At 34.0% G+C, this 13715-nt stretch overlaps 1 protein-coding gene and 1 long non-coding RNA gene across 2 annotated transcripts; both read right to left on the minus strand.

The window, feature by feature from the left end:
* Positions 1-2544: 2544 nt before the first annotated feature.
* LOC136999619 (uncharacterized) lies at positions 2545-4499 on the minus strand. Its single transcript, XR_010889935.1, has 3 exons — positions 3611-4499; positions 2973-3197; positions 2545-2651 (listed from the first exon to the last, which is right to left on the minus strand). It is a non-coding gene; the product is annotated as an uncharacterized lncRNA (long non-coding RNA).
* Positions 4500-10263: 5764 nt separating this feature from the next.
* LOC136999331 (uncharacterized) lies at positions 10264-12042 on the minus strand. Its single transcript, XM_067353043.1, has one exon. It carries the CDS (start codon positions 12040-12042, stop codon positions 10264-10266), a length of 1779 nt encoding a protein of 592 aa, XP_067209144.1.
* Positions 12043-13715: the final 1673 nt, after the last annotated feature.

A 13715-nucleotide genomic window follows, 5' to 3' on the forward strand; every position in this document is an offset into this window, starting at 1 on the left:
ACATACATAGAATATCCAGTACATACATATGTATGTACGTGTTATTAGTACAGTTTATGTATATACTTTATATACATTATTTTTATATATAGCATGTATACATATACTAATTATAAGGACACGCATTATTCCTTCAGTTAATAAATACTATATATTTATATTTACAAATATAAAATTATTATAAAATAAGATATTCTGTATGTTCATATGCACATTCAACATATAATATATATATCATACAAGCTCACATGTATATGTATTACAGATATATACCCTGATATGCGTTTAAATTCATTTATTAAGATATTTCTGTATGCATACATCTGTACATACATATATGTGAGCTTGTATAATATGTATTATTGTATGTTGAATGTGCATATGAACATATGGAATATCTTATTTTATAATGATTTTATATTTGTAAATATAAATATATAGTATTTATTAGCTGAAGGAATCATGCGTGTCATATACATACATGCATTATTATATGCGTTATGTGTGTGTGTGCGTGCCTGCGTGCGTGCGTGCGTGCGTGCGTGCGCGCGTGTGTGTGTGTGTGTGTGCAATAGTCATATAGAATGACAAAAGGAAAGAATTAATATAACAAACTAGAAAAAAAGACAAGTTTGGAATTGAAAAGAATACTATAATTAATAATAAATCATACATATTATTACACTTTTTTTTTCTTTCTATCTGTCTCATAAAATAAAAAAAAGGCTTACAGTATTAATTGCTTAAAGCATTCTTTTTCTTCTTTTTGTTTCATAAAATAAAAAAAAATTGCACATTTCTTCTTTGTTTTTTATCATAATACAATTAGATATAAGAATCTATCTATATAGTATTGTAACTTAACACAAAAATAAATAGAAGAACTAATGTTTCTCTATTATAATATAAAAACATAAATTTTCATTATATTAAATATATTATACACACATGTATAATCTCGAACATAGATTAAAGCTAAAGCTTAACATATTTTGAACCTTGAACATTATGCATCTGGATTTTTTATATTGTTAATGAGTTGATTCTTCAATTTCAACTCTTTGAGGAGCTATATTTTTGCCTTTGTTATTATTGTTAAAGCGATCTTTACTCCTTACAAGCCACGCTTTTATAAAACATATTATTTCTGAATCTGTACATTCTTGAGCGTTTTTATTAAGGCGTACAGCAGCTGTAAATATTTTCACAAAATATTATAAAAAATATATTTGTATATATATATATTTCAAAAATATTATAAATTTATTAATAGTGTCGATGTATATATGTGTATATATCAATAAATAAATAGTAAAATATACTATAAATATAATATATATATAATATAAATAAAAAATAAAGATAATTATTTACAATTTTTATAAATATAAATGATATTTCTTTAAACAATTCTTTAAACATTCTTTTTGTTTCCTTTGTTTTTTAATTATACATACATTAAGCAATATTATTTTACATAGTTCCATTCAAAAAATATACTTTATTATATTTATTTATGTTAAAATTGAAAAAGACAAAAATAAAAATAATTATAAAAGAATTATAAAACTTATAAAAATAATTTAATAACTTACAGAGAATAACAGATGCAACAGCTAAATTTTTGAAAACTTTCTTTTTCTTAGCTCCTTCCCAAGAATAAGACATACCAACTTCATTGGTAAACACACGATACATTATTCTCCGTACGATTTCTTTAATACAAGACCCTTCAATACGGCTTAAATTTTGAGACTAAAATAATAAATTTTGAGAATAAAATAATAAGATCATTATTTATTTATATTTTAAATATAATAGTATATAATATAATAGTATAATATAATTAAATATTATCAAATAAAATAGTATAATTTTTACAATCTTTTTAAATGTAAAAAAAGGTGACATATAGAAAATATAAAATATACAAATAAAATAAATTATTTATATTTTTATTACAAGATTTATTAATACAAATTATTTATATTTTTAAATATATTGTATATATAAGAGACATAAAGTCAAGTTAGACATAAAAATTTAAATATAATAAAAAATTGTAAAATATTAAATATGATATAATATTATTATTTTTTTAACACTATTATATATTAGTAGAAAAATATTTTGATTTCTCTTACCAAAATTGTCTTATTATCTTCTGAATTCATTAACCAGTCTTCCAATTCAGCCAAAGAATTTTTATTTAATGGAAATGATTGTATAATTTCGGGCATTTCATTACATACAGATTGTTTTTCTCCATCTGCTTTATTTTTTAATAAAGCATTCATACCTTCACAAATATCATTAATTTTTAAACTGAGAAGATTCAACTCTCTGAAAACTCGTTTTTCAAATTCTAAAATGTAAATAATTAATTCTAAGTATTGTATAGTAATATTTTTTCCAGAATTTAATTACAAAATTATATTTATTTATGTAATTATAGTGTACTATATAATAATTTGTGAAATATATCAAATACGAACTATCTCTCTCGAAAATATTTTGTTCCTAAGTCAAGCCAGATTTATATGATAATGCAGTATTAGAAGTAGGAAGAATAATACCACAAGTAGAAGTAGTATCATAAGTAATAACTTTTGACTGATTATTCTTATGAGTGTTATTTTCTACTCTCATGCCTAAAAAAGAATTAAATATATCTTTTTTATATAATTATATACTTTTTTAATAGATTAATAGCTGTTACAAATATTAAATTAGTATTAATTTAAAGAAATAAAAAAAAGTGCAAATAGAATTTTAAACTTTTCTTATATGTTTTATATATTTTTGCATTTTTTAATATAAATTATCTTTATTAAAAATACTTTTCATTAAAAATATTTAGAATACAGATAATAAATAAAATTTATAATATTTATTAAAATATTTTTTAATTTTTTTTTATTACGTAAATGTAATTTTATGTTATCATCATATTCTTTACTATTGCTTCTTACTATTGCTTGAATTTATTTGTTCAATTGGAACGTCAGGGTATACTGAATCGTCTGATGATATTTCTGTTTCAGAGGACAGTTCATATTCACTATTAGATTTATTTTGAGGCCTTCTATTCTTTTTCCTATCATGTTTCTTTTTTTGTTTCAATTCTTCATTGTTGGAAGAAAGAATGTTTGTATTTCTTGCTTTATTAGCTTTCTGTTGTGCTTTTTTATAGTTATCTAAAAAATTATTAAAAATTATTAAAATTATTAAAAAATTATTAAAAAATTATAAAAAATTATAGAATTTTAAATAAATAAAATAACTTATAATTCAATTAAAATTAGATTATTTATTTATTTCAATTAAATTAGATAAAAATGAGAAATAAATGCGGAATTTGTATTTCTCATAGTTAAATAAATTATCATAATAAGCAATAGATATCACTAATACTTATACAATACAGTTATATAAATATATACATAAAAGATTTATGAAGTGTAAAATATATATTTGCCACATATTTGTGTGTGTGTGTGTGTGTGTGTGTGTGTGTGTGTATGTGTGTGTGTGTGTGTTGTATATATATATATATATTTTTATTTATATATATATATATATATATATATATATATATATATACACTCACCCGAAAAAAAAGCGGTACACTGAAAATGTGGGAAAAATTCATCAAATTTCAACTGACGATAACTTCGTAAATAATAAAGATAGAAAGTTCTATAAAATATGGAAATGAAGCTAAAAATCTCTACTTTAAGAATCAATTTATTTCAATGTTGCAAAATAAATTTATTGAAAATGGCGGATGACAAAGCGCGAGCATGCAAAATTGAAAAATAATGGTTCGAGTTTGCGACGGTGCACGGTATAAACAAAAAATTGTAGCTTATTGGGATCAAAAGCGTACGAAAGTACAGAGTCTCCTCTTTAAAATGCTTTTTTATGCATCTCGATACGATGATTTTTCGCCGAGAGATTCGCATTTGAAGAAAAAGGCAGATTCTTACTTCAAATGCGAATCTCTCAGCGAAAAATCATCGTATCGAGATGCATAAAAAAGCATTTTAAAGAGGAGACTCTGTACTTTCGTACGCTTTTGATCCCAATAAGCTACAATTTTTTGTTTATACCGTGCACCGTCGCAAACTCGAACCATTATTTTTCAATTTCGCATGCTTTTGCTTTGTCATCCGCCATTTTGGAGAAAGTTATCACACATTATTGCGTTATGAATTTTCGAACACTAGACATCCAAACTTTTAAAATGGTTTTTAAAAAATCCTGCTAGCTGTATTACGTGCCGAGATATTCAATTTTGAACCAGACCGAATTGCAAGAATAAGAATTCTGTGGTTATCAGCTCCGCGGTATTTTAAAACTCCAAACTCTCCTTACGGTTATAAGTGTCAATTCTGCTCTTGGCGTTACCCAGGATCAACGGCGTGGACGTGGCAGAAATCTGATCCCGTGTGCACATGTTGGCACGTGTGTATGTGTGTGTGTGTGTGTGTGCGTGCGTGTGCTGTGCGTCCGTGTGTGTGTATGTGTGTGTGCGTGCGCGTGCGTGCGTGCGTGCGTGCGCGTGCATGCATGTGTGTGCGCGTGCACCACTGGGATAAGGACCTCATGACTCGTTAGATCCACGATATTTTACGACTCCAAACCCTCCCGGTGGTGCGTGTACAATTGTGTGTGCGCGCGCGTATATTAATAATGGGTATGACCTCCTCGTGCGCGTATTATCTCATTCATGCGACGAGGCATACTTCTTATTAGTGTTCTAATTTCAGTCTGCGTAATGTCATTCCACTCTATTTCAAGAACTCTTCGAAGTTCTGGCAATGACTGAGGAGCAGGTATATGATTTCGTACTTTTCTGTTAATATTGTCCCATAGGTGTTCAATGGGATTTAAATCTGGACTCATTGCTGGCCATTCGAGTCGATTTATGCCAACTTCATCGCAGAAATCAAGCACTTTTCTCGCAACGTGCGATCGAGCATTGTCTTGCATAAACAAAAAGTCTTCTCCGATGAAGTGCGCATACGGAACAACGTACGGTATGAGTACGTCTTCCACGTATACATCTGCGTTCATGTTTGCGTCAAAAAAGTGGAGATCTGTGTGAGCATTCGCAGAAATTCCTGCCCAAACCATTACAGAGCCACCATTGTAGCTAGGCCTCTCACTTACAGTACAGTCTGCAAATCGTTCTCCAACGCGACGGTATACTCGTTCTCGTCCGTCTGAAGAATACAGACAAAAACGAGATTCGTCGCTAAAAAGAACGGTACTCCATTCTGCATATGTCCAGCCTGCATGCTCGACAGCAAAATTGAGTCGAGTTACGCGATGGCGACGCATAAGCGAAGGTACATTTGCTGGCCTGCGCGGAAAAAGACCGTGTTCCGCTAATCTGTTTCGAATAGTGTCAACGGATACATTACATTCGCGGACATCTCTTAAATTGTTTCGAATTTGAACAGCCGTTCGATGTCTGTCTCTTAATGAATTTAAAACAATAAATCGGTCATCGTTTTCATTCGTACAACGAGGACGTCCCGAACCAGGTCTTCTTTGGACAGAATTAGTCTCCAAGTACCTAGCATAAGCACGTTGCACGGTTGACACTGATAAATCAAGTGCCTCAGCAACGTACCTTCGACTTCTCCCATCTTCAATTAACGCTACAACTTGAGCAGCTTTTTCAGGACTTATCGTCGCCATAATTGACCAATAATTTCAATGCGAAAAGATTAATTATTGTTTACTTTGACGAAGTCGTACGAATAAGTAACGCGTCTCGAAAGAAAAAGATCAAGAGAAATCAAGCACTCTTCTCGCAATGTGCGGTCGAGCATAAACAAAAAGTCAGGGCGGAGAAATCACAAAAGATCTGCAGACATCTCCTTCGGATGCAAAACAATTGATTGAAAAATAATGGTTCGAGTTTGCGACGGTGCACGGTATAAACAAAAAATTGTAGCTTATTGGGATCAAAAGCGTACGAAAGTACAGAGTCTCCTCTTTAAAATGCTTTTTTATGCATCTCGATACGATGATTTTTCGCTGAGAGATTCGCATTTGAAGTAAGAATCTGCCTTTTTCTTCAAATGCGAATCTCTCGGCGAAAAATCATCGTATCGAGATGCATAAAAAAGCATTTTAAAGAGGAGACTCTGTACTTTCGTACGCTTTTGATCCCAATAAGCTACAATTTTTTGTTTATACCGTGCACCGTCGCAAACTCGAACCATTATTTTTCAATTTTGCATGCTCGCGCTTTGTCATCCGCCATTTTCAATAAATTTATTTTGCAACATTGAAATAAATTGATTTTTAAAGTAGAGATTTTTAGCTTTATTTCCATATTTTATAGAACTTTCTATCTTTATTATTTACGAAGTTATCGTCAGTTGAAATTTGATGAATTTTTCCCACATTTTCAGTGTACCGCTTTTTTTTCGGGTGAGTGTATATATATATATATATATATATATACATATATATATATATATATATGTATATATATATATATATATATATATATATGTATATACAACAATAAAATTTAATTTAATTTTTAAAATTATTTGTAACGGTAAATAGAGTATAATTTTATTATTTTGTTATTTATTATTTTTTTAGTAATATTTCCAAAGCTCAAATATAAAGTTATAAAAATTAATAAAATATAAATTAGGTCGAATAAACACTAAGTTAAAGCCTATCCAGATAAACTTGCATAAACGCATAAGCATATATAGTATATAAGGTATTTAATTGGTCCATTTCTTTATGTATCTTTTTATGAACCAATCCATTTCTTTATGCATATAAAGAAACAGTTTCTTGCCATTACCTGCCACAAATGAAACTTATACTAAATGAAAACTCGCGACAAACTGAAAGATATTATGCAATACCCAAACTTGTCAGCAAAAACCTATCTTGTAAATCCTACAAATTTATGGAATTCCTAAAAATCGGTTCCAAAGCTGGTTCCCAATAGATTTAATGACAAATTTTCATACTTATATTTTTTAACATTTTATTAAATTTCTACATGTATTTTTATTAAATTATTTTATTTTATAAACAATAATAATTTGATATATTGTGCTGTAAAATAAAGTTTATAAATAATATCCAACATATCATATAATAATATATATATACATATTAGTGCATTCATATTATTTATTTATTTATCATTAACTCCTTGAACATTATAATTACTTATTTTATATTGTCTTTGTAATTATATAATGAGATTTGCTAGATATCTATACTTATATTTCTGAAATTTAAACCACAACTAAACATAACTAAATTCTATTTGTAAATCAAATATTCTCTATACAGAATCCGTTTATAAAATTTAAAAAACTTGTACTTGTAATGGTTAATTTAAGCAAATATAAAACACTAGCTTGATTTCAATTTATATTCTCTGAGAAAAGAAATAAAATAATATATCCAATAAAATAATATATAATATATAATATATATAATAATATATCCAATAAAATAATATATAATATATCCAAAGAATTCACGTTGCAATAAACATGAAAAAATGGAAAAATGAAAAGCAAATAATCAAAAAGCGGGTAAATAAGAGAATATGAAAATCTCGTAAAATAAAGAAATCTAAAAAAAGCGAGAAAGCGTGAAATAAAAAAAGTAATAAAATAAAAGTATGTGAAAAAAAAAGAAAAAAAAGAGAGAATTGCAGATAATTACTTTGTACTTTAAAAAAAAAATATATGTTAAGGCTTGTGCATGAGTGGAAAAGATTTTTTTAAATAGAAAGTAAACACAGCTCTGAATAAATATTAATAATATTCATAAAAGGGCCCGAAGGTAACTATAGAGCGGTGACATTATCAACTGGTCCAACTGTACTGGAAGTACACAAGTATTGTAATTTATCACTGTACTGTTTTATAATAGCTTCGTCGGTGATAGTGTCGGTCAACCGTCGACGCTCTCACCCGCTACTGCGCATGGCGCGCACATATGAGTCATTTAGACTCCGCATACTTACCGATAATGAATCGAGCCGGCGTCATTAGCATACTGGCGGTTTAAGAAATAAGATCATACCATTGTATCATTCAGAAATAAAAGTTTTATTCTTTAATAGGAACCTTACATTACGACATAAATGGTGGCAGCTGTGCGGGATATTGACATTTGTCGAAAGTGAAGGACAATCTACTAGTGTTTTCTAGTTATCTCTTTGAGAATCTTCACGATATCCTGTATATTAACGAACCTGCGATCCAACAAAGCGATCTGCGAAGTCACGACTAAATTCGACAGCTAGGACAGCAAAACTGGATCGGAACAATTCTTGGACATCTTGGAGACAAGGCAGAACAAACGTAAGTCTTACGGACTCAACTCTGAGCGAAATCCTGCAGAGAGATTTCACGACTGCTCCAGAAATGTCGCGACCACAATCTCCCGCAATGACACAAACAGAAATTGTATTACACAGCCTGTGTGAGAAATTAATTAAAGTCAATGATAAATTACAAAATCTTGAAGCACGATTAGATAACAAACCAATTCCTCCGGCGAGTAGAATAACAGAGCGAATCTACCCTCAATTACCGGAAGAATTACTGACAGAAGCGCAAGAAATAGATAAGATAGACAAGTATGAAAAATGCCTACCTATGATCCCTGAATTTGACGGAACCAACGCGGAACAATTTATTAACATGATTCTACGCGTGCAAACAATATTAATCCAGAATCAACATCAATATTTGCTACTCGGGATCCTTTCACAAAAACTCAAAGGAAAAGCTTTAGCAGTACGTGCCGATACTGTTTCATCAATTCCTAAATTGATAGAAAAAGTCAAATTTCTTTATGGAAAAACCATCGATGTAAGCGCATTATCAGTGAAGCGAGATCTTTGTAAACAACGTCTAAACGAAGCAACAGATGACTTTATTGAAAGATTCAGCAAAATTCACGATGACATTATAACTGCAATAAATACCAATACTTATGCCTTTGGCGGAACCACGATGTCGGAAATACGCGAAAATTTTGTACGAGAAGAATCCATTAGAGCTTTTAAACGCAATATAAGAAAAGACATTTCAATATTTCTCCACTGCAAACAAATCAACACGATACAAGAAGCCTTTGAATACGCTCGTATGTATGATCTCGAAACCCGATACAGCAATATGTTTCGAGGCGATAATCAACCTAATAAAGAACGATACCACGGACAAGGAAGACAAGAATGGAAGAAAAAAGAATTCAAAACCAACGTGCAATGCGATTTCTGCAAACGCTATGGACATAAAGAAGAGGAATGCTGAACCAAGCAATGGAAGCAGAAAAATATGGATTTTCAACGGGGACAGCCAACAATCAATCCGCCAGGCACATCGTCAACGCTTGCTCAAATAGCGGCAGAAGAGAAACAATCAGGCCAATGGTTCGACTAAAATTCGACGAACTACTGGAAACTGGATTTTTAATCGACACCGGCAGCGAAATTACAATCGTAAGTGAAAAACATCTAGATAAGAACAAAAAATATGAAAAGGGGCCAGGAATAGAAATAATAGGCGTTAACAGTACTATGCGCAAAACCCTTTATTCAATTAATGTAACTTTACAAAACAAAGAACACGAAATACAAGTAGTGCATGACGAATTTTTGCGTGATGATAATGGAATTCTCGGAACTGATGTACTTTTTTCCCACGATTTCTCATTAACAAATAATAAGTTTAAACTAGGCAACGTTGAAAAAACGCGACGTAACTCGACCCCAGACAAATATGTATTAGTAATTTTTAAAAACGACACTGGAGCATTCGCGAAACTTGACGTAAATAATAAACCATTAATACCAAATCATTTATTAAATGAAATAAATACTATAGAAAATTATGATGAGAAACTAACTTTCCAAATTGAACCGAAGCAAGCTAATCAACAAAGAATAAAAGATTTAATGAAGAATGTTAGACTGGATCATTTAAAAGAAAATCAACAAGAATTAATAGAAATAATACAAAATTATAATGATATATTTACACTACCTGAAAATCCTTTACCGCTATCTCCAATCCTGCGGCATGAAATAAAAACAACTGATAATATTCCTGTACAGACTAAACAATATCGATATCCTCCTATAATAATAATAATAATATTATTGTAACGGGGGGGCGTTCCTCTTTCGAGGCACCGCCCGCGGCACCCAGACATTGTCCATTGTGCCTCCCCTCATAAACTTACTTATGAGAGACCTGTTTTTCTCCAAAAGAGAATCAGATCCCTCATCGGCAGTTTCCTGATCTGCTCGGGTCCAAGTAGTGCTGAGCCCAGCATCTTGTGTCTCAACCCTGCCTGTGCAGGACAGTCGCTGAGCACATGAAGGCTTGTTTCCTTGTCGTCTCCACATGCCCTGCACTTGGATGTATCGCTACGCCCAAGCTTGTACATGTGGTAGTTTAAGGTGCCATGACCCGTTAGTATGTGTACCGCTGTCCTGGCATCTTTCCTACTCAGAGCCCTTATGCTCCAAGTCAGTTCTCTAATAGGAGTATCTCTCATCAGAGCTCTAGCCTGTCTGCATTTGGACTCAGATTCCACTCTCCAGTGTTTTAGATGTTCTCTGCGGAGCCATTCTTTGATCCTCCCCTTTCCTAAACAAAAGGGGATTCCCAGGGCCGGCCCCGGTCCTACCATCGTTAATTCTGAACCCGCCTTTGCCAGCTGGTCCGCACATTCATTACCCTGGATGCCCGAGTGACCCGGCATCCAGGTAACGGTAACTTCTCTCTCTCTCGCTAGTTCGTTCAGAACGCACCTGCACTCCCGAACCAACCGCGACGTTATTGTCGGAGCCCCCAGCGCCTTGATGACTGCCTGGCTGTCCGTACAAGTTCTGATGTGCTCTCCCGCTTCTACCCTACTCCGTACGGTCTGAGCACAGCTTAGGATAGCCACAATCTCCGCTTGAAATACCGTGGCATAACTGTCGAGAGAAATGCTCTCCTTCCATCCCTCTCGACTGCCAAAGAAGCCGGCCCCGGAGCCCGTGTCCGTCTTGGAGCCGTCCGTATACCAGACATTTCCTCCACGCACTCGAGCCCCTAAGTTTCCACCTTCCTTTTCCCACTCCTCCGGCCTCGGTATATGCACTTTGAAGCGCCTATCAGAAGCCCGAATAGTAGGTATTCTGTCCTGTCGCATCTCGAATATCGGATCCAGCAGAACGTCTTCCGGCAGCCTCGTATGTGGGGCTCCCTTCTTCCATTTTAGTTCGCATCTCAGACGGTATGCCGCCATTGCTGCAGCAGCCACCACCACCTGATGAAATGGTTCGATGCCGAACATTACGCCCATCGCCGCCACTGGTGTCGTAACCATAGCACCCAGGGCCCCTCTCAAAATCAGAGCCCAGACATGCTCCAGCGCAACTATGGCTGTTTTCTTTTGCACCCTAGTCCACCATACTACGGCTGCGTATGTGAGTCTGGGGCGAAGTATGGCTGTGTAGATCCAGTGTATCATGCTCGGTTTCAAGCCCCAAGTCTGGCCAAAGGTCCTTCTACACGTCCAAAAATACTGGCACAAGCTTTTGCACCGATTACGAAGGTGCTCCTCCCAAAGCAGTTTCTTATCCAGGATAACTCCCAAATATTTCACCGATTCGGTCGGAACTAACCTTACTCCTCCAAGAGTGGGTCCCACAATGGTGCCCACCTTGTATTTGCGAGTGAAGACAGTAAGACCGGTTTTCAGTGGATTCACCGCTAACCCTGTCCTCTGACACCACTCTTCTACAACTTCCAGTGCCCCCTGCATGAGCTCTAGAAGCGTCTCTAGGAACGGGCCTCGCACAAGTATTGCCACGTCATCCGCGTAGCCTTGTGCAGTGAAGCCTCCGTCGTCCAGTGCCCTTAATAAACCGTCTGCTACCAGGCACCATAAAAGTGGGGAAAGTACTCCGCCCTGCGGGCAGCCTCTTCCCACCCACCCACAGACTTTCGCAGTTCCCAGCGAAGTCATCACACGCCTCCCTAGCATGCCCCGGATCCACTCAACGAGCTTTATCGGGACACCCCTTCTGGCGGCTTCCTCACACACTACCTCGTGCGGTGTGTTGTTAAAGGCGCCCTCTATGTCCAAGAAAGCACCCACTGCGTAGCCCTTCCTTTCCAGCTGCTCCTCAATAAACGCTACCGTCTGATGTAGAGCAGTCTCGGTGGAATAGCCCGAACGATACGCGTGCTGATTCTTGTGGAGAGGATGACTCCACAAGTTGACTCCACAGAGTTGTCTCCCTCAGATACGCGTCCACCAGCTTCTCCAATGTCTTAAGGAGAAACGATGTTAGGCTAATTGGCCTGAAATCCTTTGCCTTGGTGTAGCTCGTTCTTCCCGCCTTTGGAATGAAAACTACCCTGATACCCTCCTATACACCAAGAAAAAATAAAAAAACAAATTAAAAGCATGTTAGAAAAAGGGATAATACGCGACAGTGACAGTCCTTATAACAGTCCGCTCTGGATTGTACCGAAAAAACCTAACGCATTAGGAGAAAAAAATTGGAGATTAGTAATAGATTACAGAAAATTAAATAAAAAAACAATACAAGATAATTACCCACTACCTAATATAGACGAAATTCTCGATAAATTAGGTAACACTAAATATTTCAGCGCTTTTGATCTTACCTCAGGCTTTCACCAAATCGGGATGAAAGAAGACGATATTTGCAAAACAGCTTTTTCAACGAATGAGGGTCACTATGAATATACCAGAATGCCATTTGGTCTCAAAAATGCCCCTCCTACATTTCAACGTATGATGAACCGCGGATTAAACGGATTAATCGGAAATAACTGCTTTGTGTATATTGACGACATAATAGTATATGGACGAACAATCGAAGAACATAATAAAAATTTAAAAATGTTATTTGAACGACTCAGGCAATGCGGATTAAAGTTGCAACCTGACAAATGCGAATATATAAAACCGGAATTAGAATATTTAGGACACATAATATCCTCGGAAGCAGTAAAGCCTAATCCAGATAGAGTTAACAAAGTAAAAAATTATCCTACTCCTAAAAATCAAAAGGAAGTCAAACAATTCTTAGGACTTTGTTCATACTATCGTAAATTGATACCAAATTTCAGTAAATTAGCAAAACCAATGACAAAATTATCGCAAAAAGATAAAAATTTCGAATGGACAAATAAACAGAACAACGCGTTTGAATCTTTAAAAAATGCATTAACTAGTGAACCATTATTGCAATTCCCTAATTGGAATGAGTCTTTTATTCTAACTACAGACGCTAGCAATGCGGCATTAGGAGCTGTATTATCACAAGGAATTATAGGAAAAGATAAACCAATTGCCTACGCATCACGAACATTAAACTCAGCGGAAACTCGATATACGACTACGGAGAAAGAATTATTGGCAATAGTGTGGGCCACTAAGCATTTTCATCAATATCTTTACGGATGCAAATTTAAAATTTTGACAGATCACCGACCTTTAGTGTGGTTAATGAATGTTAAAGACCCTAATTCGCGTTTAATGAGATGGCGACTTAAATTGCTTGAATACAATTATGAAATAATATATAAACAAGGAAAGATAAATACAAATGCCGATGCGCTTTCTAGAGTACAAATCAATACCGCCGTAAGAGAATTGCAAGGCAA

Source organism: Linepithema humile, chromosome 4, assembly GCF_040581485.1.
Source record: "Linepithema humile isolate Giens D197 chromosome 4, Lhum_UNIL_v1.0, whole genome shotgun sequence".
Classification (NCBI taxonomy): Eukaryota; Metazoa; Arthropoda; class Insecta; order Hymenoptera; family Formicidae; genus Linepithema; species Linepithema humile.

What these genes read in the sequence shown, in the direction of transcription:
- LOC136999331 (XM_067353043.1), bottom strand. Translation starts at nt 12,042, where the DNA reads ATGACTTCGCTGGGAACTGCGAAAGTCTGTGGGTGGGTGGGAAGAGGC.